The sequence below is a fragment of the Aptenodytes forsteri genome, unplaced genomic scaffold (assembly GCF_000699145.1).
Source record: "Aptenodytes forsteri isolate BGI_AS27 unplaced genomic scaffold, ASM69914v1 Scaffold8, whole genome shotgun sequence".
Classification (NCBI taxonomy): domain Eukaryota; kingdom Metazoa; phylum Chordata; class Aves; order Sphenisciformes; family Spheniscidae; genus Aptenodytes; species Aptenodytes forsteri.
In genome coordinates, this window is record NW_008796218.1 from 11611996 (window position 1) to 11639685 (window position 27690).

General features: G+C 39.6%; 1 protein-coding gene across 2 annotated transcripts in view; it reads left to right on the forward strand.

The window, feature by feature from the left end:
• Positions 1-22503, forward strand: part of MPPED2 (metallophosphoesterase domain containing 2) — a 105650-nt gene extending 83147 nt beyond the window's left edge. For both annotated transcript variants that reach the window (XM_009288860.1, XM_019474512.1), the window contains 3 exons: positions 16039-16154; positions 19055-19168; positions 22347-22503. In XM_009288860.1, the coding sequence (XP_009287135.1) occupies positions 16039-16154; positions 19055-19168; positions 22347-22465 (349 nt within the window). In that variant the 3' untranslated portion in view covers positions 22466-22503. The remainder of the gene's footprint in view (positions 1-16038; positions 16155-19054; positions 19169-22346) is intronic.
• Positions 22504-27690: the final 5187 nt, after the last annotated feature.

The window sequence follows — 27690 nt, forward strand, 5'->3', positions numbered from 1 at the left end:
TCTTGAAAAACCTTGTTCTGGCCCTCATTGTTCTTCTGGATCGAGTTCATGCTGGCTAACAGTTATTTTGCTTTGCACAGTAACTTAACAGTGATATTTCAGCACAAATAAGGCACCAGCGTGGCTCCTGAATGGGTGAGTTACATGTATTCATAAGCCGTTCCATTCATTTCTCTGACATGGAAAAAAGGGTAGGGCTGCTTTCATCCTGCTGCCAACCTTTTTATCTCTAAAGAATCAAATTTCAGGAAACCTTTCTGCTTAGGTCAAAATTTCAAAGGGACCTTGTAATATTTAAAACGTTCAGCATTTTAATTCTCATAATTTTAAGGGGAATGTTTCTTTTCCCACTGAGAAGACAAAACAAAGCATCCCCCCAAAACAAAATAGAAACCAATGAAAAAAACCTAAAGCAAAACACAGGTTTGGAGATGTGGGGGTTAGTAAAAATGTGTTTAGTGTTACTTCACTTCCTACTATTCAGGACAGCGCATTGTTAAAACTGATGCAGTGTTTATACACATTGTGGTTATGGCTATAGTCGGGGCTATTGTTGAAGGATGTTATACAGACATTTATCACGGTATGTCAGTAAATCCATTGTAAAAATGTCCTAGTAGTTAAATGAGGCTTAGATTTAATGAGGCTGTAAGAAAGGACTGTTTTTTAATCATACTGTAAATAAGGTTCCTATAGCAATGTCATTGGGATTAACGTGCAGATTTTATTTTGTTTCAAAATAAGAGCAATATCTCTGTAGTTAGGCAAGCAATTTAAAGAATACACTTTTACAAAGCCTTTGAAGAAATAGTTGCTTTGCTTTGAGCAATATCTCTGAAGTTAGGCAAGCAATTTAAAGAATACACTTTTACAAAGCCTTTGAAGAAATAGTTGCTTGGTCATATTCTGACTATACAGTGATAGTAAATGAAGGTGTGACATTATAAAAAATTCAAACCTAACAACACCACCACCCCCCAATAAACTAATAGTACAATCTAGGTAATAAAACCTAACACTAGTAAATTACTGTGTTAATAGCTGAGTAATACATTGCCAATGGCAGAAAAACCCTCTTCAATACTTTTTAAAAAGATACTCAACATAATTCCAAATTTTTGTGTTACTTCACATGCTAATGGTGAACTGACTTCAATACATGTTTTTAACACTGCTGCCACTGAGAAATATAAAACTGAGGCTCATAACCATTTTTTAACACGCTGCCACTGAGAAATATAAAACTGAGGCTCATAACCATTAAGATTTTGCCCATCAACGTTTAGTTTTCTTGTAGCTGTGAAAACAGCCATCTAAAGCTCCAAAAGGTAGTCAGTTGGACCACATTTTAGCTTTCTGCATTTATTCTCAATCTGACATTTTCTGTGAAGTATAGGGGGCGTGCCTTATGTTGTTTAAATTGGAAAGTATGAAACTATAAGGGGAAATAAATAGAATTTTAACCATTCAAAAGGACATTGTCAACAGCAGAAGATTAGGAAAGAAAGAGTGTCTTAATTATTCTTCATATGTTTCTTTTACGGTAGGGGCGCATTGTTATCTTTAAAGCTGTAGTTCGATGGTAAAGCTTTACGTGAGTTTTGCCATCAGAGAAGCAGTTCCTGCCCTGAATAACCCAGGCTGAGCCCAGTGCTGCCGTTTTCCAGTCCCTTATTTGTGCTGTTGAAGATTGAAATCCTGTAAAACCAAACAATTGAAAAGATCTTCCAATTTTTTTTAAACATGGGTGATGTCAGTGATCCCATCTCAGTCTCACCAGTACCACTAGAAGGGAGCGGTGCCTGTGGCATGGAGGAGCAGGGAAGGCTCAGGAGAGAGGCAGGAGGTTTTCCAAGTGGTTTTGCTGCCAAAGAAAATAACGTTGTACACTTTAGCGCTCAGCAATCTAAACTCCGGTCAAGATGGGTAACAGATAAACATCTTACCGCAAGTCTCTCTAGTCTTTGTAGATTGAATTGTGCTAGTCCACTCATGAGGGACAGCTGTCCACAGCGCAGAAGGCAAGGCTACCCTGGGCTCCTGCCTTTCCGACACCCTGCTGCGAGCCCCGGGATGGAGCGTGGCTGCCTGGGAGGCTGACTCACCCAAGTGAGGCACAGAACTCAGTTCTGCATCATTTGATTCCAGTTTTAGTATCACTGGCTTTAAGAGGAAGATCCAGACAATGGGAGTATTCTCAGGGAAGGAAAAAAAAAAGATCATTCAGGATGAGGATATTTGGATCCATGGCAGCAGCCATAAACACAACAGCTTTCCTCTTCCACCAAGAAAAATTCGACTCGGCCAGGGATTTGCATGCCCCGTCAGCGTCCAAGGTTCCCCTTTGGCAGCACGTTTCCTTTCGGCTGCTATATTCTGTGCTTAAACCTTTCCGGGGGCATTGCTAGGGGTGCGATTCTGAGTGCTTTATCCTACAAGAGTAGATTCCTGCAGCTCTCTATTTAGAAGGCTATTTAATGTTAGCTCTCTATTCATTTGGAAATAATGGTGTTGGGGAAAAAAAATTAATTAAAATGGCTTCAGAAAGTACTTAATTATAAAGCCTACTATGGCCTGAAGTATAAAATACATTGCAGACTGAGAAATCACGTAGGGGTGCATTACTAAAATAATTAATTTAAAATTTTACATATATCACCCACACAGCAAATGCCGTGGCTGCTGCTAAAATGAGTCCAGTGCCCTTCAAAAACTGTGAGCATCTCTTATCTCCCACTCACTCCCTTTTAGATACGCTTGTTTTCTTCTTTACTATGGGCATGCACTTTGTGTTAAGAACATCAGTTTTGTGGAAAGGCTTTGGGTGAGAAATGAAATCTTCACCTCATTTATTTTAGCATTAGCATTGTGTTTTGTGGGGCCAGGGTTTAACTCATTGAGTGCCCAATCTAACACAGGCAAGAGGTGCACAGACCTAACTGCTACCCGTGCCATGCCTCCTTCATCTGGTGCAGATCTGCATTGATCTGGATCAGTTAGTGTCAGCTGTTAAACTAGTCTTAGACCATTTACAATCCTGCCAGTTCTCTCAAGGGATAACAGAGATGTAGGGCCACACCAGTGTGCTGGCCTTATACCACCATGGGATCCCATCAAGGCAATCCTTTAAGTTCAGCACTGTTGTACCAAATTTAGGACTTTTCTGTGCTAGTGCCACTGTTTGCCTATATATGTCAAATAAGAGTTAAATACTGCAAAGCCTCACCTTTAAGTGCAGGAAAATAGCTGGTGGGTTTTGATCTTTTGGGGCGGGAGGGTGGTTTGGGGGTTGGTTGTTGGGTTTTGTTGTTGGGTTTTAGGTTTTTTTTTTGCTTTACTTTTGAAGAAATGAGAACGTGTCCTGTGCAGGTTCTGGTTTTGTGATCGCATCCAAACCGTACCTGCTCTCTGGTAGCTATCAATATGCTGAGATTCTTGCCTCTTGTCAGTCTAATTTCTAGTTGGTGCAGGTTCTTGACATTCAGCGCTTTATCAAACATGGGCTGCTTGGCACCTATTACCACTGATCTCAGCATTGCTAATAAACAGCAACATCAAGGCCATATTTTCTGGTTCCTGTCAGACCACTGCTTTCCTGGGTGAAATAAAAGTCCTATTAACATGCTCCTCCTCATTGGCTCTGACAGTTTGATTAATTAGGCCCCCTCTTTAGATGACCTCTGCACTGACACGACAAGGAGGTGAATATAAAATGAACAGTTTGCCCACATAATGGCCTACTGCAAGTTTCAGATTTTTATCAGATCAGACTGAAGTCCAGGGCCTGTATTAAAGCCTACAGTGTACAGCAATATAAGGCTGTGGGTTATGAACCGCAGGCTTTACAACATGGTTAAAGAATTAAAACCAAACCAATCCTAGCCATCTTGATATATTGACTTCTCCTCTAAGAATTAATCTTTCCTTTACTCTCTTGACCATACAATACAGATCTAATTCGTTTACATTATCAAATAAAATGACCTTTTGTTTTCAACAAATTTTTTTTATTGCCAGAAAATACAGTATGTTAACTCTGTGGTTATTCAGCCTCCCATAAAATACTAATATAAAGCCATTATTCTAGTGCCACTCTATTTAAATGTCAGTCTGCCTTTCTATTATAAACCACCAGTTCATAGGCTTGTAACTCATCAGTAAAAGATTTACTTCAGGTGACAACTTTGGAATATGAGCTTGCAACTTTTCTTTGGAAGTGTATTTTTTAAAAATATGAGTGTATATGATCTCAAGGGATGAATATGTAATTGTGAACCTATGGCATGGCATTCATAGCACCAGAAACATCTGATTGTGCCAGCATGTTGCTCACTGGATTGTGCCCCTGACTAGGGCTGGTGTTTTGCAGTTCCAGGAGAAGTAGTTTGGTCAGCTGGCTACGCAGAGGTTTTGGAACTACATTGCAATCCAACTAGGAGGCAACTCAGGCTTTTCATAAAACCTGGAGTTTTGCCTGGTGGTTGATGAGAAAGATATCTTCCCTACCTCTTTTTTTGCTGCTGCTTGCTTGCACTTAATTACTTTCCATTAACAATCTCTTGAGGGGAATTAGGTGTTGCATGTTGCCTTGGAGAGATGTGGGGGTCAATATCCTCTCTCCATCAAGGTGAGAACTGGAAAGAGCATGAATAGCATTTTGTTGATCAGGTGGAGCCACTGATACTGAGGTAAAAAAATCTACTACATTGGTTTCTAATTAAAGTTTTCATGTTAGTTTTTTTCACCAGAAGAGTCAAATTAACTCTCATTTAGTCTGTGGTAATCTGCATCTCCCACAAACCTCTTTGAAGGGACAACATGAAGGTGGGTGAGCCTAAAAGTAAATGTTGTGTAAATTGACCTGCATGTAATCTGAGCTCCTTGTTTAATGATCTTGAAGCCAAAATAAGTGAGTGACCCATGCTTAAACAGATCCTTTTCAATTAAACTAATGCTCCTTTTACCTCTGTGATGCCGAATGCTCTCTACAGTCTTCTAAGCAGCTTCTGCTTCTTTTATGACCCTCATGTTTTTTTTCCTCAGTGTCTCCTGTCTTTTTTGTTGTTGTTGTGTTCATCTGTTGATCACGTAACTGTATTACTTTAATTGATTTGCTAAATTGGCTCATACATAAGACAGTTCCTCCAGGTAATAACCTGAAAATGTTAGCTTATATTACTAGGGTCATGCTTGAGTGCTACAGCAGTTGGAGTTTCATTGGTTTAGGGAGTGCATTGCACCATTTCTTCAAGTTATTTGTTGGATTCCTTGTCACAGGCAGAGCAACAGGGGATAAATGTATTTTTATACATATATGTATATATACACACAGACATGCACATGTTGTATGAATGTAATACTGGGTATAGGATTTTTGTACGTGTGAACTTTGCATACAAGTCTCCTGAGGTTTCCTGAGCTGAGAAGGAGGTATGATATGCATTTGGAGATCCATGATCACCCCTTTCCCCAGATGACTTTTTTTTTTTTAGTTTCTTGGTTGACAGAATTTGACAAATTATAGCAGTGGTTTTGGATGAAGATTGGACGGGAGTTGCTAACTTTCCCTTCCTGTAGACTCCAAAGTAGGATCACAGTTTTCAGTAAAGGTGAAATTTTGAGTAGGCCAGATGTTAAATTTCTGCACAAAGCAAAGGCTGTAATAAATGAAGAAAATGAAGCAAATCTGCATATCTTTTAAATAAGTGACATTTTCTAAATCTTATAATTAAATAGTAAACCAGTATTATTGCTTAAAGTCCAGCCATGATATTTTACACTATACCTAAATGCCACATAAGCATGTGTTGTGACCCTGGAAATTCTGTTTTGGCTGTTTTCATCTGGTTAGCGAGGGTAAGTGACTTGACATCCAGCTTCAAGAATAAGCTGAAACGGAAGGTAGCACAGACTTCAAACAAGAAATGCTGGGAGCATCCTGTGGCCTAATTATAACTAACTGTTTCCATTCTTTTCTGTAAATTTTCAGAAGATTATGTTACCAGTTCTACAAGTAAATATTGTGGGCTATGTGTGCATGGAAGACTAATACATGTGAACCTTGTTTGGTTTTCCTACCAGGCATTCTGGAAAGTTTCAGTTTCTTCTTGAAGAATGCTAAGCAGCATTTTGAGCAAAACATAAATAAAAATAGTGATGGTATTTATAGATAAACAGTACCATCTGGCAATAGGCAATCTCAGTGTCTGATTTTATATCATTGGAGTAGATAAGGATAATTGACTTATTGTTAAAGACTAATAGTGAAAATCATGGAGGGTGGCATTCTGTGTCTACCATCTGATTCACTTTAAGCAAGTCACTTAGGCACATATTCTGGCAAATTTATTCTTGGTGTAGTCAATCTAGTTCTACACAGTACCTCTATAAACAGTGCTCTATCTAGACTGTTCTGAGGCTAAATTAATTACTACTTGTAAGGTACTTGAAAAGAGTTTTGAAAGCCTTCAAGTTCCTGTGATTGTGATGTGGGTTTGTGCATAGTGGGCTTTTTTGGTTGTTTTTTACTTTTCAGAAACAACAAACTGGTTTGTTAACTCTGGAAATCAGATCAGGAAAAGCAAGGGCAACCCAGACATGCGGAACATAAGGGCACAAAGACCAAAAATCTTCTCTTCTTGATGCTATGTGCTAGAGCATGGAAGTGTGTTATATGGAAAGCTCTAAAGCAGTGCAAAAACAAGAGCTAAATTTGGCTCTGATGTAAGCCCACTGTTTGACAGACTTTGTAACTCAAGAGTCCTTTTTGGATGCGTACTAACCACAGTTTTACTGTGAGAGATTAAAAGTACTGGTGATGGGCTTCATTCCTAAGGTGGCTCAAAACATAGATGTGATATCTAGTAGGTATTCCTGTAAGCATAAAACAGCAAGCCTCTTTTGTTTTCAGAGGATTATCTTCAAAGAACAACAGACTGAGCGAAGTTAACTTTCTTTCAGGTAGCCCAGCTATTGCTTTCTCTTCCATCATCTGTGGCTGGATTTTGCACCATGGCTTGTAGAAATAGTGACATCATCTAGTTCAGTTCCCTCGTTCGTTAGTCAGGATTCAAATAGATAGGGCCTGCAAGAGCTGGAGCTGGTACAAGGACTGGTGACGGGTGTATGGGGAGGCTGTGGCCCCTCTGGGCAGCAGTGAACTAGTACATTGGCTTGGTGGCTCTTAGGGAGTCCCCAGCCAAAACTAATCCTCTGGGGGAAGACTCCCCTTTCATGTTGGTGTCATTAAGTTACATACATTAAGAGCAGTACGGGGTGCAGATGTAAAGTTAAGTAAAGGTGCTGAAACACTACATAAAAACATGTATCTAATTCCTCTGGTTTGTGGCTTCAGCATTTATTAATGAATAAGCAATCATGTTCTCTGACCAGCATAGCCTTTCAGATGAACTAGAGACTCTAGCGATGCGAAAGAATTCTGTTTTAAGTAGCATTCAAAAACATGACATTTCTAGAGGCTGTTTCTTAGGAGCAAGAACCAAATTCACCAACAGGGCAGGCATGCATAACTACTTTTGAGTGCTTTATTTGTTATACTACCTTATCTCTGGCAACGTTTGTTTCACAATTCACTGAAATGTAGCTTGCTTCTTTTAAAGGTAGCCATCTTCAGTTAGTATTTTCAAAATGCTACTTTTATAAATATATAAAGTATTCAGCAGAGGCTACAGGATGCAATTATATCTGTACAGATTTTGGTTTTTTACATGTTACAGGCACACACACTCCCCAGGTGAATCAAAAATATGTACAAATATGTGTGTGTTGGAGAGGTCTTGACTTCCCTTTTGCTTTTGCTCTACTTTAATTTGTGTTGTCATTGCAGAAGCAGGGCTACTAATAAAACCCTCTTCCAGATCTACCTGGGGTGGAAGCTTTGTCAGTTTACACTTCCTGCATGGATAGTACGAGGCATGTAGAAGATCATTTTAAGATGTAATACAACTAGCGTATTATGATCACGTTTACTAGAAGAAACCAGACATCCAAGCATCATTCTATAACATGCATAGTTGTTGAGCAAAATTGAATCAAAATTTCAGCCAGCTGCTTTTTTTTCCTTTTCTTTCCTCTTCCCTCTGGCCTGTCCCTCAGAACGGACATTCGGTTTATGTTGTGGTGAGGTCCTGGGCCGAAGAACTCCTTCCTCTAGATAGATATTTTATGATTCTCTATGTTTCTACAAAGACCACAAAATTCTGCCATAACAGTTTGAGGAGTTCAAGCTCTTTTCAATCCTCCAGCATCCTTTTATACTTCAAGGGTGCATGTACCCTGCAGAGGGATGCAGTATGGGAAAGAAGGGGAGAATGTGTCCACTCTGGAACGAGAAGAGGTTCTGCAAATCAGTCCAGCATGGTACTTCGTAGGCCTGAGGTGCTGCCACAGTGCTCCGATTGCCATGTGGGAAAACACAGTGTACTTACTGTATGGACCCAGCTGAGGCTGGTGCTAGCTTAGACCAGGTCTATCCTTCAAGCTATCCTCAACCATATGCAGCACAGAAATATGCAAGGTCTAATACTTGCTTCTATTAGTAGGCCTTTGTAATTCTGTTCTTTTTAAAAGTAGAATGAAATTAGCCCTTGAGTCAAGTTTGAATTATTTTCATTTTTTTGGGATATTAAAATATCTCCCAGATCTCATTAAGTAAAGCCCTAAATAAAATAATTGCAATACAGTTAGGGATTGGAAAACCTCAGAAGATTTGGAGGAAATTTCCTCTTTGATGAGCAATTCAGATACTTAAGCAAAGGTTGTCTGAGTCATAAACTTTAAAAATTCATCTACTGCCTTCCTCTCCTTTCCAGTATCCACTGGCTTCCTGGTGTCATCCTCTCCTCTGCTTCATTGTATATTCTTTCCCTCTGTCCTCAGGGAGCCCTGTGCTCTGTGTCCTGCTGTCCTCCGTGTCTTGTGATCCTCCATGACGTTGCTGGCATTTGAACCTCCTGCCTGTCTGCTCCTTTGGCTTCAAGTTTCTTAAACCCTGGCATGTTTTTATGTGTTTCTTTACACAACTTCCTTCTGTTTTCTTTTTTTTTTAAAATACGTCTTCCCCACAGAAGATGAGTTGTGGTCTTAAATGCTGTCTGTGGTGCTCTGGTATTGTAAACACAAAACACATGAACTGAGCAGCTGTTTTACGTTCCTCCTCCAAAACGCATCACTAACCGTTCAAGACACAGGATAGAAGATGCTAGTGGTTGGTACGGGCCATCAGAGAAACCAAACACTGAAAGGTATCCACAGAGGTAGTAGGCTTTAGATTTGGGGACCAGAGCTCAGTTACCTGTCAATAAAAGTTGGGGCAGCCTGGAAGCAGCAAAGGCAGAGATGTGCAGAGAGTGGGAGAGGGAAGAACTGCAAGATGCGTAAGGGAATTCTTTTCACGTACCGTTTTCCAGCCGTATGGATGGCTAAAGCTGCACTTAGTTCTGTATCTGTCCCTGTTTTAGGCGGTAATCTGGTCCAGATCAGCACATCCATGGAACGTGCTGAGTGGCAGCAGTTGAGGTGCTAGCTTTTTCTTTCTTACCACTCAGAGATCCAAGCACGGGTCTCTGTCTGACAGGGGTCTAAGCTAAAACCTCCATTGACCAGTTTGTACAATCTGAGGTAGAAATTGAGAACAGCTTGGTGCAAGGAGTATACCAGGTCACACTAGCTTGTGGTGATGAGGTGGTTGCTGCAGCTTTTCATTGTGGAGGACTGCTTCGTAGAGAAAAGACACTGTGTGGACTCTTTCCCTCCAAACATGGCGGATGTGTGGGGATTGTGTTTCTCAAATGTTTTGTCATTTAGACAACCAGCAAGTGTTTAGAGGTTGTAGTATGTGAGTTGAAAGAGAGAGAAAACCTACCGAAAAAAATTACCAGCAGCTGTTGAGGCTTCAGGTTTTTGTAACATTGTAAAAATAGCAGAACTATGTTGTAGAGACTTCCCGACTTCTGTGTGGGTCAGTAATAAGGAGATACATACAGTAACATAGCTAACATAATCACAGTACTGGTAACCCACTTTTGTGAGAGCTTCAGCTGTTTAAAGATGCCGGGTAAGCAAAATCCCGTGATGCTTCTTTCGGTTGTGTATTATTGTCCTCGCTTTCTAAATGGGCACTGAGGCACAGCAGGTGAATGCTGGTGGGAGTGAAATACAGCTCAGGCCACCAGACTGTGCCTTTTATTGATATCACAACATTACATATAATGAGCACATTTAGGAAATCATTTAGCCTTTAAGATTTCCTGGTTGTTGTTACGTTATGAAAAGGCATTTGAATATTCACTATAAGAAAGAGCTTAACCAAAAAATGCTTTTGTAGCACCGAAGGCAAGTTTCAGAGCCTTTATAGAAGCTCTTATCTTGTAAAATGCGCTTCCTTAATACATTGTGCACTTGCCCTACTCAGCCTTTTGTTTCCATGATTACACACACTCTCCTTCCCCTTCTCCCTCACCCCACGCTACAATCCCTTTTTGTGTATTCCCACTAGGCACACTCTGTCCATTGACTGAATGGAGACGGGCACGTGTGTGCTGCTCTGCCCTGGCAAACATTTGTGCATGGTGTTTGGGGCAGAGGGAGGAGGATTGAAAGGCTTTTCTTTTCTGTGCACAAAGGCCACTTTTTTTTTTTTTTTTACCCTTTTGCATTTGTTCTCTGCTAGTCTGCTGCACTGCTGCAGCTTTCATCTAGGACTGCAATGGATACTTTGGGGATACGTCTGTAGGCTAGTCCTGTAACTGAACAAGTCTAGGAGTGCATATCGGTGTCCTGTCCCACCGTTTTTGTCGTGCTAATGGAACTCTCTCCCTCGTGAGCCAGGTCTGTGTGTTCAATTTGAATGCTGACAAAAATAAAGAGCTATTTCATTATTGTTTTTAGTTGTGTAGAAGTGCTTCCTGCGGCGATGCCTTTTAGACACCCCCTCGCCTGTCGTCCTGTGGAAGGAAACAGACTGAGGTTTTTGCCTCCTGTGCACTTTACTCATTGGATTAAGGATGAAATTGAAGCGTTCCTAAAAGACTGGGTAGCCTTAAAAATGAATGAATACACGGGATTAAAAAAAGCACGAGATAATTTATTTTTTCTAATCCTGTTTAGAAGTAACTTGAAATAAATGGATTTACTGGTGGAGGTAAAAGGAAGGTCTCATTGTACATTTACCCTTTGAGTTGTTGAACTCTGAGAATCAGGTAATTAAATTCATGAGCCAGAAAAGAGATGAAAGTAGGTAGTAGGAGATAACATCCTTTAAAAATGTTAAGTTCCAGAAGGAGTTGAAATTCCTGTATCACCTGGGTGAACTTGCCCATGGCCTTGTGTCTCCTGTTTCCCCGTGTGACGGTGTTGCTTCTGAGGTGTACCCACCAAGGAGCGGTTGTGATTTTGTGTCACAAAATAATGCTCCATCACTGTGCTCTTTTTTTTTTTTTTTTTTAAATGTAATAGTAAAATAGTAAAACCATACAAAGTTACTTGGGATAAGGGAGATCCAACCACCTGCTGAAGAGGCAGCTCTCTGCTGTTAAAAGCAGATGGATTTGTGTGTCTTGTCAGGGGGTTCTCCCAGTGCACCTGCAAAAGGATGGTGGATCTTGTCACGAAGCTTAAGATCCCCTCCTTGGTATTATGTCAAGTGATGTCTGCATCTCTTGGAGCACAAGGTGTGAAGATAATACGCAGCCTACTGCATAAGCATTCTTTTAATTGCAGAAAATGTAACTTCCAAAATGCCAGGTGGAGGGGGATCTGTGGGGATTCCTGTGTAGAAATGAAGAACTGAAGAGAGTAATGATGGGCCAGGTGCCTGCCTTTCATGAGGATATTGCCTGTGTCACATCTGGTGCCAGCATAACTGTTATCCCTAAATGATAAGGAAGGTTTGCAGTCAGGGGAGGGCTGAGCTGTCAGGTGAGCCGGGGATCAAGAATTACTGTGATGGTTTGACGGCACGTGAAGGGTGCTGTGAAGTGCGGCGTGGTTCTGACGAGCAGAGGCTCAATTAGGTTCTCCTGGATGCGGGCTGACACGCGGGGCAAGCGGGACCCACATCACACCGTGCATCGGGTATGAGGAAGTGTTCTGGTCCGTCAAACGTAAAATGACAAAATCATTTGTAATCTCTCATTACTAATCCCTGTGGTTTTTATGTCTACGTCTCCCTTGTGGCATTATTCAACAGCTGATTGCTTTCTCTTCTTGCCAGCTACTTAAAAATGAAGTATACTATTAAAGTTTTTAGGAGTTAATGGAAATATTTTACTTAGAACTTCATAGGAAAGAAAAATATGTCAGACCTTAAATATGGTTACTAATGACTAAGTAGCCTTTAGTAATTATTTGCACCTGATTGGCTGCACCCACCTGTGGTAAGTTGCAAAGTTCATTATAGACACTTCTTCCTAGATATGAGGTGGTTTCTCCCAGTAAGTAATCAGCTCAAGAAGATGTTGCAGAAGGCTTGTAACTACATGCACAGGTTTTTTTCCCTCTAAATTATTTAGAAGTTGAGAGCGAATCTATTTAACTCTTATGTATGCAGAACAGGGCACTAATAGGAGTGAAATATCCCTGTCCGATATCCCTTGATAGGATCCTACCTACCTACAGTGCAGGCTTTGTGTTTCCTGCACACATTTAAAGTTTGCTGGGGGTAAACAGCTATTCATCAGTCCTCTCACGGGATTCACAGTACATCAACTCCATTTTGTCTGCACTGCAACACAGTGTAGTGCAAACATCGGATGACCTTCCTTGTGATCTCATCTAAACCTGAATCTGTGCCATAAAGCCATTTTTTCTTACTGGTGGTGTTCTGAACATGTCCTCTCTCCTTTTGGCTTTCTGGCGAGGCCTGAACCACCTCAGGGACACAGGGGCTGGCAACTCTCGGTTTGCCTAGTCAGGGCACCGTACTCTCATTGAATATGCAGTACACGTTCGTGTTTTAAATGTCTGAAACCTAAATCTGTAATCCAGGTGTTCTTCCAGTCATGCCCTCTCTTCTCCCCGATTTATTAATTTCGTATGAAAATACTTAGTATATTAAAGAAGTACTTGTCCGTCTTTTTTGTGCACATGCTGCATAATGGGGAAGGTTTCTTGAAAGTTTTCTTACAAGTGGATTCCCATGTGGTGCCTGTTAGTCACAGCTAATTGCAGAGGCTGGTGAATGAAGAATATATTGGAGCTCAGGTTCCCCTCCTCCTCCTCCTCCCCCAGTGCTTCAGAAGAAAATAAAATAAAAAACCTGCAGACAAGTCCAGGTTTTTCTGTGGCTGTAGTCTCCAAAGAGCTCCAGAGAGATCACAGATGCGGTTTCACATTTCAGGTTTAACTATGGTGTAATAACTACAGTATTATCTGCAGGAGAAATGCAAGTGCGGAAAGAATCATTAATTGACAGTGAAAAGTTCAACCTACTCGCTGTGTGTTTGTTTTTTTAAGCAGCTGAATGTTTAGCCAAACAGTGTTTTAACTTTCAACTGCAGCCCTGAAGGTTACGGTAATCTTGATACGTTAAAACCTAGGAGCATTCTAGGAAAGGAAATTTAGATTTGTGTTTCAGAAAGGTCAAACATAGAGAAGCAGAAACACTTGTGATTTAGTTAAAGCTGAGACACATGCTTCAGTTTTAATTCAGTTGCGTACAAACCTCCTGTGAGGTATGCTGACCTTACTTTACAACATATGAACTTTTTAAGTGTTTCAGTGGGTGCAGAGTAAGCCAGCAGCGAGAGATGAAGTCTCATTGCTATGCACATGAGGAACCCATAGCTCACATAAAATGTTTAACTAGCATCTAATTTTCCCATCTTTTGTTAGCGTTCATCCAGCGTCCAGGAAGTCTGCTAGGTTGAACCAGTTCCTATGTGTGTGTAGTATAAGTATTAGTTCAGTAGGACTACATGGCATATGTCTATTATTTGTTGCTAAGGCACCAGTGACCTTCCTGCTCCTATATTAGCAGCGCCTGCTGTTTTCCCATACTGCCCATTGTCGGGAATTAAGACCATACCTATAACTGGGTATAGTCTTCATTGGTCAAATTATTGTCTCTGGAAAACAAAATACTTTACATCTCTAATTTTTATTTTTTGTAATTAATCTCAGCAGGATATTTCCACTTAAATGCGTATTTGAGGCTGAAAAATGCATAATTTAGAGGGTGCAGGAGGCAGATTACATAATGAAATTATGTAGGACTTACTGATCTCTCTCTTTTTAACAAGTATGCTTTTCTTTAAGGTTGGTCTGTGGTTGTTTTTCCCCCCCCCGATTTTTATTTTTTATTTTCAGAACTGCAGTACACAGAAGACTGCAGGAGTAGCTTGAACTCTCAGAAAGATGCCCCCAAATGACTAGGACTAGGACAGGAGTATCCTACCTACAAAATGAAGCAACCCAGTCTAAATCTGTTGCCTGAGCTCTAGGAAACACACACATGGATGTGTGATATTAAAACTCTTTAAAATTAGTACAATACTAACAGCTGTGTAAAAAGTTGTTAGTAACAGGTGTAAATATTAGAGTGTCTCTTCAGAACAATTGCTCTGTGTACCTACCTGATAAGGAAGGGCTTTCAAAATGAAGACCCAGTCTAAATCTGTTGCCTGAGCTCTAGGAAACACACACTGTGTGATATTAAAACTCTTCTCTTTGTCTCTGGAAAACAAAATACTTTACATCTCTAATTTTTATTTTTTGTAATTAATCTCAGCAGGATATTTCCACTTAAATGCGTATTTGAGGCTGAAAAATGCATAATTTAGAGGGTGCAGGAGGCAGATTACATAATGAAATTATGTAGGACTTACTGATCTCTCTCTTTTTAACAAGTATGCTTTTCTTTAAGGTTGGTCTGTGGTTGTTTTTCCCCCCCCCGATTTTTATTTTTTATTTTCAGAACTGCGGTACACAGAAGACTGCAGGAGTAGCTTGAACTCTCAGAAAGATGCCCCCAAATGACTAGGACTAGGACAGGAGTATCCTACCTACAAAATGAAGCAACCCAGTCTAAATCTGTTGCCTGAGCTCTAGGAAACACACACATGGATGTGTGATATTAAAACTCTTTAAAATTAGTACAATACTAACAGCTGTGTAAAAAGTTGTTAGTAACAGGTGTAAATATTAGAGTGTCTCTTCAGAACAATTGCTCTGTGTACCTACCTGATAAGGAAGGGCTTTATTATAATATACCTGCATCAAAATGATTCAATTTGGCCATTATACATTGAAAAAGTACTTCTGGAAGGTCTGCTTTTCATTACTACGTGCCTGGGTTGATGGATAAACCAGTGTCTCAGAACAACGCTATGCTATGATGGTGGAGACTGAGGATCTCCGTTTTCCTTAAGAAATACTAAAATTAATTTTAAATTATAAGATCTATTGAAAAAGTCACTGTGAGGCTAAACATTGTGTGATCAAGACCTCTAGGAGGCTCAGAAGTTCAAAGCCAAGTTATGTGACAATGTTCTGATATTAAAAGAGCTAAAAGGAGCAAGTTTGAGTTTAGTGAAATACCATAGTACAGACAGTGCTTATAACTGCAGCATCATACAGCCTTCCTGTTGAGCTGTTACCCACTAGCTGCCTTGTGCTGTGAGAAATTGACTCTTGCCTCCAAAAACCTTCTGAGATTTTTGCTTTATTTGGTAGGTAACATAAGGAAGGAGTTCTTAAGTTTGAACATCCCCGAACTTTGAAAGAAAGTTTTAGATTTAGACTCTGTTATTTTAACTTTTTTCCCTTCCTCTCTAGTGAGTAAACTCCCCCAGGGCTGAATACTCTTGAAGTACGAAAAGAGCATAGGATATTAATCTAAACTCAAACGTATAGATTAGTGTATGTATGTATTTGAACCAGTTTGTTTTAGAGGCATCCCCTTTAAAAAGGCTGTCTGCAAGTAATCTCTGAAGCACAGAAATTGTTTTAATTCAGAAAAATTGGAGAAGGGAAGAGATTTTTATTTTACGCTGATGCAGTTAATCTTATTTTCCCCCAAAGGACACCGTGGTTTAATGGATGGGGCTTTAACCTACCCAGAGGTCAGTCTTTGCTAGACAAGTGGAACCTTATTCCTGAGGGAATTGATATACTAATGACACATGGACCTCCCCTTGGTAAGTGAAACAAAAGCTGTGTGTGGTTTTTTTGCGTGAGAATTTTACTTTCAAAGTAAGCAAAATTAATAATGCTATAGGCTGTACTGTAATCGTACCCTAACTCAAAACTATGAATTAAAAAGCCTTTTTGGAAGAAGTATTAAGTGATGACTAGGCTTAGCAGGTCTGTTCAGCTTCCAGGTGTTTTCTTAATAAAAACCAAAATTTTTTGTTAAGCTAGGGAAGATGAAATAGGTGACTCATTAGCCATTATAGTTTGATACTTTATTTAAGAACAATATTCATCTGACAAACGGTTTCCAATCTCATATGATTTTTCAGAGATTGACTAAAACTTTCAAAACATTTTTCCACTACAATGACATGTTTCCTTAAGGTTTTAGAGTACGCAGTCAAGAGTTCAGGAGTATGTAGTCACATATTCTCCTTGATAATGTCCTTGTAAGCCATTATAGTTTGATACTTTATTTAAGAACAATATTCATCTGACAAACGGTTTCCAATCTCATATGATTTTTCAGAGATTGACTAAAACTTTCAAAACATTTTTCCACTACAATGACATGTTTCCTTAAGGTTTTAGAGTACGCAGTCAAGAGTTCAGGAGTATGTAGTCACATATTCTCCTTGATAATGTCCTTGTAAACTTAGAATATGTTAACAGTCATTTTAAAGATATTAATTGGCTTATAGCAAATTTGTGAAGGAATAAAATTATGTTCTCAGATAACTGTTCCTTACTCGAACTAATAACAGGTGAGCACAAGTTATGAATGCATAATTCGTTTTTTCATTAAGTAGTTAAGTTTTTCATTTAGTTAAATTTTGTTTGCCTTGTGAATGTGAGTAATTCACTGATCCCCATTTTAATTCTGAGTTCTAAACTAAGTTCTGATGGCCTCAGAAAGACTTAAGATGATCATTCAGCAGAGGCAGGAGTACTCAGTTTTGGCATATCTAAAGTCATTAAAGCCCACACTAAAACCATTTGAAAATTCCCACTATTTTTTCCCTGTCCTGTACCCCACAAGAGAGTATTGCATATTATTTACTGCTTTTCTTTAAGACACATGTGGCAACCAGTCTAGGACCATATTGTAAATATTTCAGTTGGTTTTACAACAACTGAGCACCTGCCTTTTATAAATATGGATTATCAGGATAAGAAAGTGTGTCAGCCTCTTCTTCATTACCATTATTGTTAGTAGACTGTGATTTTTGTCACGGTTTTAGTAAGCTCTTGAAATCCAAGGGGTCAGATCATGACATGATCACACAAAATCACTGACTTTTGAGATGGTAGCGAATATTAAAAAAAACTTCCCAGAATTGCAAGGTGCTATTATAAAACAGCATTTAAGTGCTACCAGGCTGGCTCAGTGCTCTCATAGAGCTTCTCAGTGACTGTGGAGTCAGGAATTAATGCATGCTTATGTTTTGTACCACAATTAAGTTAAAAGTCAGCAATCTAACTGGAGCTAAGGAGAAAAAAAAAAAAAGTCCAGAAAGTTTTTGACCAGTAATGTACTTACGGCTCCTTTTATATCCTGGTTACTCTTTTAATACTACTTAGAGAATGTTCTAAGACTACCTGCAAATTCTCTTTAATCTTACTAGAGGTACCAGCGTGCTGCTTTGATAAAGCAGCGATACACCATCCACTGACGGTGGAGCGCACCGGATATTGAAAACCAACGCTTTGAATAGCACTCTTTTAATCTGTTTGTTTTCCCAAAGAAGCAAAAAACCCCCACAAGCATGTTTATCATGTTTCATGGGTGCTGTTTTAAATGGGTTGCTAATCCATCTGCTCTGAATTGGGTTCATATAGAAATACTGTGATGCTGCAGACACTAATGAGCGCTTTAATTGAGTAAGCGTACTTAAATTTTGGTTTTGATGGAGATAATGAAGTTCCGTTTCAAAAGGTTGGAACCGTATTTTAACTACAGGCACAGATTAGGTGTTAGTACTGTGCCCAAAAGGAGGGGGTCTAGGTCTCAGCCTGCATGATAATATTGACAAAATGCTGCTTTTAAAATTATGTAAATATTAAGGGAGGTAGAGCTGTAACTGGACTCTTCTCTCCAAAATTCAGTCAAGTTCATGTCACAACATGTTTTTACTACCTGGGATAAACTTGGCACAGGGTGTAATTACTATAAAATTAGTAGAACAGTGCTACAGTTGGATGTGGCTCCTGATTTCCCTTTTCCTCCTCCTCATTCATCTTGCCCTGCTGATCCTCATCAGTGCTAGTCCAGGCAGCAGACTTCCGTAATAACCGATGTCAAGTTTTGTGCATTTTCCCATATTATCCGTAGGACTGAGTGGCAACGTAGTCAGTTAGCACTAGCTTGTTGGAAGCTATTTTGCTACATTGCTTGTTGTTGGTGACCGGGGACTCAGAAGTAACCTAACATTTGCAGACAGTGGTCCTCTGGCAGCTGTGGGAGACTGTATTTTAAGTCTTTGGGGTGGCACGAGGTACCAGGTCGTAGATCAGCTGATCTCCCTGAGGTATTTAATTTCTGGAGTAACCACCTAGCTGGCTTGGGAAGCTGACTGCTGTAAGAGTCAGGGGAAAGGGAAGAAAAATCTCCAGCAGTGCCGGGAATAAATGTCCCAGGGTTTTAAGGTGGAAGATGAGTTTAAACGTATAGTTTAAAAAAACAAATCACATCCAGAAAAATATTAATGCAGATGGAGGGGAGGAAATCTTAAAGAAGACAAAGTGACAGTGAAGCATTTCTTAAAAGCCATTGTGTGCTTTAATGGAGAGGTTATGACTACAGATAATGTAATAAACCTTCCGTGAATTATGACTTCCTGAAAGACTACGTGAAACCTTACCTGAATAGAGAAAATTAATAGTATTGATTGCATTCTGCCTTCAGGTTTTCGAGACTGGGTTCCAAAGGAGCTGCAGAGAGTGGGTTGTGTGGAACTGTTGAACACGGTGCAGAGGCGAGTAAGGCCCAAACTCCATGTCTTTGGTGGGATTCATGAAGGTAAGGAGCAGTGCTATTCCCCTCTTCGATCTCAGGCTGGTTTCAAAGAAGCGCATTTTGATGGCATATTGCAAAGGATGGATAATGGCATATTGGACTAAAGTAGGCAGGGAATTGAGGGGAGCGATTGCATGCACAGCACTTTGTGAATTTATGTCAGAATTAAAACAGTCTGTTTCAGGAACGTGTGCTACATTTAGCCACCTACATCTTTCACTGTGCAAAGGTTGTTCTATACAGGTTATTTGAAAGAATTCAAATTTTGACAAACTTGGTTAGAGAAACAGATGAGATTCATTTTGGCTTGCAAGTGTGGGGAAGATTATCCCCATTATTCCAAGCACAGAAGACAAGAAAGGTGCTAGAGAAAAAAGAAAATCAAAGACAACTTACTGTCTCAGCTCACCTCCCTCAGCGTATAAGGAAAATCAGAAAGGAGGGCATCTTGACTCAGACATCAGGGGGAGAGATTGCCAGAACTCACTTCGCATACATTTCTAGAAGCATCCTGTAATACAGTTTGTACTGTGTATGTTACCTTCCAGCAGTCTCATATTTTAGAAGCGGTATTTCCCCACTGTCAGTACCACATCAGGCAGAGTGTGAAGCTTCAGAAACAATAAGCTCAGTTTGTGGCAGTGGAAGAGACTGAGAGATTAAATCCGTTTTGGAGATACTTAAACATTTAATACAATTTTGTAGCTCTTATGTGGCTGAGAGACAAACACTAGGAGTTCTGCCTGAGAGAGAGTGTAAGACTGTGACCCTAGAACTCAAAATTACACATTAAATGCTTTATATTGTCCCCCCCTGGAGGTTTCTCCATTGACTCTAATTAGGTTCTCTATAGGCTTAAATATTTGGAGGACTTCATAAAAGAAAAATAAAAAAGGAGAGCTCTCTCAACTAGTGTTGTTGGTTTTTCTGAAGCCCTTGTGACTTCATGCAATAAGTTTTATGCCTGGTATCTGTAAATAAAGAATTTATAATGGAAATATTGACATGACCCTAAGTATAGTGGCATGAATAGCAGTCTTTGAATGGACCTAGGAAAAGATCGGATATTTTATATAGTATTAATCCTTGCATATTAAGAATAAGTGAATACAGCAAGACTTTCAGCTAAAACATGTAAATTGTCTAAAGCTTTTGTAGGCACATTGGATGATGAAACTTCTAGTTGTAATAGTGTTAAGTAATGGGAGAGGAAGGAAGGTATTTTAATGTACAAGATCATTACTATGAGAAAGCACCAAGGAACCACGTGCAGCACCTTACATTTAAATCTCATGGGAAAGGTGGTAGCACATATTAAAAGTGACTGTTCAAATACATTCTTACAAGAATACTAACAAAAAAGTTAAAATCCTGTTTAGTACTTATGCAGAAGACATAAGAACAGCTTGTTTTAGTACAGAAAGGAATAGTCAAGTGTTAAGAGCATTATCTTACAGTGCAATTAGTTCTCATCCAACTCCAGCTGAGATGAACGTGCACCACATTCCATTAAAACAGTGGAGGCTATACACACATTTTGGTGATGCGGGGTTTTTTTCCTGGTTGATAAACAAGAACAACCGCCAACAAGGTTTTTCCCACCATGAGTTGATCTAAATCAAAATTGCCAGTCTAAATAAAGTAATACAGGTGGACAGTGCAGCAATTCTGAAGTGATTATTCTTTCTGATAGACACTGTGGGTAGCTGTATTTATCTTAGCTTTCAGACAGCAGCGATCTGTACTGTATCATAATGGTTTAAAAGAAAAACATTTTTCCCCTGTGGGTTAGTGATGGGAAGTTCTCTTCCTCCATGAAACTCTGATTTTTTTTATTTTTTTTTTTTCCCCAAAGTACATTTGGTGCCAAATTCTCCCTAGATTTTTTTTCTAGCTGCTTTGTTAGCTTTTTGTCGATGTCAGCTGAAAACAACGGCAAAGCTTTCTCTCACCTTTTGCACTGGTGGAACTGGAGCCCCGATCTCATTATCCTTGAGAGAATGTCTGTAAGAGGAAAGCTTCTGCCTTCTCAGTATCTCTGTATTTTTGTTATCATTCATTTTCTCACCGCATTTGCTGAATGAAGGCTCAGGTGTGACTCAATTCATGGGTTGCTATAGTTTGCTCCGCTTGCCCAAAATTACTAGAGTGCACAACCCTCTGTTACGTCCTATTCCTGTGCAGCAAGTGGGACAGAAGATAGAGGCCAGCAGAGAAACAGCATTGCTGCTGGTTCCTCAGATGCACTCTGAACAAGAGCATCGCTGGCCAGATGTTCAGAACGTTGAGAACAGCCTTCAGCGTTCTCACTGAAACTGATGCCACAGTGTTACTGATGAGTCAAGTCCTTGACATGCTGAAAAACCTGTGATTAATATTCCCTTCTTGCTTTTTTATTTGGGAACGAGTTATCAAGATCCCTTTGTAATGAAAAGCAGTCATCTGTTTAACCTTCACCTCAATTTTCTGCTTAAGCTAGAGATCATCCATTGACCTCCAGTGCTCTGCTGTGTATATAGCAGGAGATTCCTTTCCTTAGTCATGATTTTCACTGGTAGATCACATATATATATGTGTGTGTGTATGGGGAAAAAAGAAATATAAAAAATATATATGTATGTATGTGTATTTTTAACCTGCTAATGAGTTTTTGAGGTCTCACAAGCCAGCGTGAACACCAGCTTGGCAGTCCTATGATGAGGAACTGGATGATAAGGGCTAGCATGGGGAAAGCTTACTGGGTTCAGTTCATTGCCCAGAGAGGGGGTTTCGTAGGTGAAACCAAAGTTACTTCTAAATCTTTTGCTCCTGATTGGTCTTTTTCTTATGACAAACATTACAGGCATGCAAACTACAGCTCACTAAGTAACTAGAAGTACGTATGTGGTTTTGTCTCTGTTTCTGCTGTATCCAGTTGCAACAGAGGATTTTCCATGGGGGGGGGGGGGGGGGGGGGAAGTTTGTACATAAAACAAAAGCATGGGTTCTTATTTCAAATACAGCACATTGTATTTTTTTTCAATCAAGCCTTTGTGGCAGCTTTCAAGAGCTTGTATCATTTTGAAGGGATTAATTTAATTTCATTCCAAAGCATTGATCCCACAACAAGCTTTCAGTGCCGCTGTCCACGGGCAGTATCGTTTGTTTATATTACAGTAAGTGTGACACATTCTCCCTACAGGTTATGGCATTATGACAGACGGTTACACAACGTACATCAATGCTTCAACATGTACAGTCAGCTTTCAACCAACCAACCCTCCAATTATATTTGACCTTCCAACCCCTCAAGGATCATGAAGCACTACTGCACATTTGGAACTGGGGAAGGTCTATAAACTGCCATTTTCTAATTATAAAACTTACAATCTGTTACATGTTTATTTCAAAATTGTTGCTGGTACAAAAGAAACAAGAAGAAAAGTTACAGGTTGTGCTTTTTGGAAATGCAGCATTCATTTTAAATTGATAAAGCATTGTGAATTTGTAAAATGAATTTTGTTTTTCAATAAATTTGCCATTGTAAATTGTTATAGTGTTCTCAAAAGGACAGCCAAGCTTTCATTTAATAAGTGAGAGACCTTATTTTAATATTATATTATAAGCTAAAAAATATGCAGCATTTAAAAACACCCAAATTTGCACAACTTATGTTATTGTCGGGGTTTTTTAAGTGTCTTCTTTTTCCCTAGGTCTAAATGTTAGCTTTTCATCTCCGTTCATATCAGATTTTTTTAGTAGCACAAACAATATTTTGGGGTCCATTTACCTCTTGATATGTGTGCATGTACTGAAACTTGTTGCTATTAACAGTAGAATGCAGCAAGGGGAAAACAGACTTCTCAGTTGTTTGTCTCTGCCTTCTTTATACGTTGAAGACTGATATAGATAGCCACAGCCTGTATGTGATATCTACCTTTTATTGTTTGTTTTTAAATTATTTTAGCTTTAAAAGACTGGGGGTGAAAGCTGCAAAGAGCAGGTATTTCATGCAGTAAAAAAAAAAATGTAAATGCGGACTCCTTTTAAATATGAATTTATATATATATGTATTTTTTGTGCATTATAACTAAGCTAGGATTTAATATTGCCAGTATAGCATCTGCAAAATTATGCTGTACAGCACATCTAAATTATGAAGGATGTGACACATTTTCCAAGTGCTCAAGGCCTTCAAGAGCCCGAGTTAAATCTTTGTCGTAGTTCAGGCATGTATAGAGTCAAATGGATACAATCAAGCCTAACTAAAATAAGGCTTAGTTGTCCTTTATATTTAAATATTCTTCTTGTCTTTTTATTTCCTTTTTCTTATTTTGCACTGTGTGTAAATGCAATCTCGCTAGCACAAAATATTGTTGCAGATAGTTATTTCTGTTCTACCTGTAAATGCTATTGAGCTTTGTTCTGTTTTATGTTACCTTGTTAATGGAATTTAGAAAAGCAGTTGTTTTCTTTAAATTTATTGTGATATTATATCTAGCGGCCTTTATATGCAAATAAAATTGCAAGATTTTTAAATACGAGGTTTAAGGGAATTTTGCATTTTTCTGTGGCATTAACAATGGGGGGGGCAGCGATAAGGGTAAGAAAGAACTTTTCTATTTCTCAATAAATTTTTATTGCTTACCATTCATAGGACATCAGTTGGGTCGATAAAGCACTCAGACTTTTCCTTCCGTTTCTCTGCCATCCATCTTTCCATTCCTTTTAGACAGAAGAGATTTTTGTCTTCAGATGTTATGATTCAGTGCAACCAAGTTTGCACAGTTAAGCCTTGTAGGACGCTACTCCAGACGACATGAGGAAAAATTGATTAGGCAGTAACCTTTGTACTTCCTCCCTTGGTCATTAGTACTGAGCTGCAGATGCCTTATGCTCATCCTCTATGGGTTAAGAAATGAATAGTCATAGGTGAAATATATCACTTTTTATCTGGATCTCTTCTCAGTTTTGTGGCTACAGCAGGATCCACCACTGGCAAGAGAATTGCAGGGGAGTGTGGTTCAGTGTACGCCAGTAGAATGGCAAACACAACAGGACCTGCTGGTACTGCTGCAATACAGTTAAGTATATAATAACAGAATCTTGTTCAAAAATAGAAGTTACGGCTGTGAAAATCCAGTTTCAAACATGAGACGGTAAGGCATTGTTTTCACGAATCTGCATCTGCAGTAACATGAAACAAGACCTGGAGAGCCACAGAGTATTCCCATTTATCTTAGCAGGTTGTTAACTTTTGACATTATTTTGATACAAAGGTCATAGACAACAAATTCTAGGCTCTTACAGCAGAGTGCTACTTAGAGGACTGCTGCTTGTGTATTTTGATGCAATGCACATTACACATAACTGTGGAGTTAGGCTGAAATTTTCAGATTTATAAGGACACTATACCAAAGTTTTCTGGGAAAGAAGCTGCTGTAACTCTTAAATCTAGTTCTTGTTTTGCCTGTGGAATTTCTTGTCAGGTTTCCTTATGGATTAGACAGGCACCCTCACCCTTTAATGATATCTGCCCTGCTTTGCTTGCACTGCTGGTTATTTTATCAATTGTGCCAAAGGGAAAAAAGTCACCAAATATCAGTCCTTCCTTTTGGATGTAGATGCAGGATCTGTCTTGTGGGGTTTCTTCAGCTAGCAATGGGAAGACCTGGGAATTGGTTTTGGCAACCACAGGTGTTTACTGGCAAAGAACATGGCTACATTTAAGATGGCTGTCCTTCCTCAGATAAAGTGTTTTCTTGGAGCACATAGAAATCTTGTATATATAGCGCACCTTAGATCATTCTCTTTCACTGATCTGTTGCTTATTGTCACTGCATAAGGAGGAAATATCCATCGCCTGGGATACTTTGTAGTGCCATGAACTTCCAGACATGCAGAGAATAGCCACTGCATCTGGATTGCTTTCCAGCCTTCTGAAGGACCTGGTGCCTCTTCACTAGCTAGGACAGGTACAGTCCATGGCACCAGTCTGTCACTCTCCTCTTCAGGTATCTGGCTCTAGTGAAAACTGGGTTATTCCTAAAGCAAAAATCTTAAGCCAGCAGCTCTGTTCCAGGATTTGAGCAGCCTGAATCCTTCTGGCAGCAGCTGGAGCCAGATGAGTAAAGGCTGGCATAAGTTCAGCCAGGAGTCTGCCTTGGGTAAGACTGGTAGTAAGAAAATACCAGAAGCAATGCCTTGAAGAAGCAAAAGTCTGTACCAGACTCTGCAATAAACTATAAACTGGTGCATGTAGCTGTAGATGTCCTAAAGGTGTGTATCTTTTGGTTTCAACTGTTTGCCATACGGCTTTTTGGCTGTGTGGTGCAGCTGGTGTGTTATCAAGTGATTCTGTACCGGGATATGAGGGCCTGGATTTGTAACAACAGGCTGAGACTCTCTAATTCCATTTAAACAAGCATCAAGGATAGTCGCTGCTTTGTCATCAGTTGATGTTGGTGCTGAATACAGCTGTTAATTTGGAGAAATACCTAATCTTCAGGGGTACTTTCTAAGCGTGCGTTCTCTTGTATTTTTTTTTCTCTCTGGCTCTGTCAGCTTCACCTTGCATACCGCTGGTTGTTCAGCACTGAGCTTGTTCTTCTCCATGGCAGGATTGTTATAATTTTGCTGCCTCTTAATTTTATTCCCTCAATTTTCCCTCACCCTTTCAGAAATTGATCTAGCTTTTTCTCTTCTGGGAAAGCTGTCATTTTGGCTAGCGGCAATTACAAAAAGGCCAGGAAAACATTAGTAGTTTGGCATTTTTTCTTTCTGTACTCTTTAGAGATTTTGAAATGTATATGTGTCTGTCTTTGCTGTCACAGCAGATAATTTTCCTTTGCTGGCTATCAGCCATATCTGACAATCAGGGTAAATGGGATGCAGTATGATTTGAAGAAGTTTGATTTCACAGGGTGGCAGAAGTGTGATGAATCTGCTTCTTTTCAAGGATCCTTCACTACTAAAAGTAGCTTGATATCTGTATGCAGAATAAACCTTGGATAATAAGTCTTTCTCTGGAGTCTGATCCAAGCCCATTGAACTCCCTGGGAGTCTTTCTATTGACTTCAGCTGGCTTTGGATCAGACACCTGGCATCTATCTGGATTGTGTTTCTGTCTATTACTCATCCTTCAAACTGGAGGAGATGGTCCCTGGTTAACATGCAAGAACCTCTTGGCAGGAAGAGGGACCTACCTATTGTAAGTGCTGAATCTTTCCAAGTGATTGATTAACAGCAGCATAGTCGATTAACCTTTCTTCTTCTGAGAGCAGCTTTCATCTAGTCATCTCGATAAGGCTGAAAGCAGTCAAGGCCTTTATCAGGGGAGGGCTGCAGAACAGGATATTCCCCAGAGGTGATTGGTTCCCAATTCTCTCTGCATAGTGAATTTAGTGAATTCAGCAGACCTTGAGGTCAAGCATTTATTAGGCTAAGAGACTGTCAAATCAATCTGGTCTACTCCAGGCAAGTTCTACCAGGAGAATGGGTTTTGCCAAGACTCTGTCTAAGAAATAGATTGATGACTAACTCCTGGTTGAAGTTGCCTTTCCCTTTTCCATTTTCTGTGAATCAGATTTTTTCCCCTCACTGACACCAATATTTTCTCCCTAGACAAATTTTATTAAGGAAACTCCTGGAAACCATCTGTAATTTAAGTCGCAGGGAGACTTCCAAACTGTAGCCCTTCCATTCTGTGTTAAATTGACCCAAGGGCTTTCTTTGAGACCTTGCTTTTGACCACACCTGATTGAATTACATTTCTGGAATTTTCTTCTCACCCCTTCTTCCCCCTGCCCCTCCCTTTTTTTTTTACTTATATTTTTTAGCAGTTATAGAAAGGCAGGGATCCTGATTTTCCCTGCCCAACATGATAACTTAAAGAGAAATGCATTGTAAAAGCTGCATGGAAGAAAGGCTGCAACACAAAGCCAGGGTGTTTTGTCTTTCCTCTGTTTTGAGATATAGATCCTAACTTCCTTGCGGATTTCCCATTTGCAGTAACCAGTCTTTTATGCACCATCATCATTGCTAATTTACATTCACCTGCTACTCAGGTAAAATCATGTTATGATCAGGTTCGGACAACTATGTCAGCTGTCAGCCCTTACAGGACACCCTATGCGCTTTTGCAGAAAGTCCCAGCCATCAAAGCACCGTCTGACCTATAGAAGCACAAAGAAAGTGACTCTAATAAATGAGTGCAGCCTAAGTGCAACATGGAAGGCTAAAGTCGGGTTTTAACATTTTCAACTTCAGTTCCTGTCAGCCTAATCAAGAGAAAATGCAAGAGAAGTCTGAGTGAGTTATAGTGCACTAAATTGTTTTTCAGTCATCCATATTGATTTATTTTTTCCCCATCTAGTTACTGCTTTCCATACTTCCATCTCTGGCTTGAGCCAGCCAGTTTTGTAATGATTCATTTATGATGTGGCTATAAGGATACATCTCATTTTGTTTTACCTCTTAAGTTTTTCTGAGGAAGTTTTCCTCAGGCTCAATTTACTTTTTGTTTATTATAGAATAGAATCAAGAGG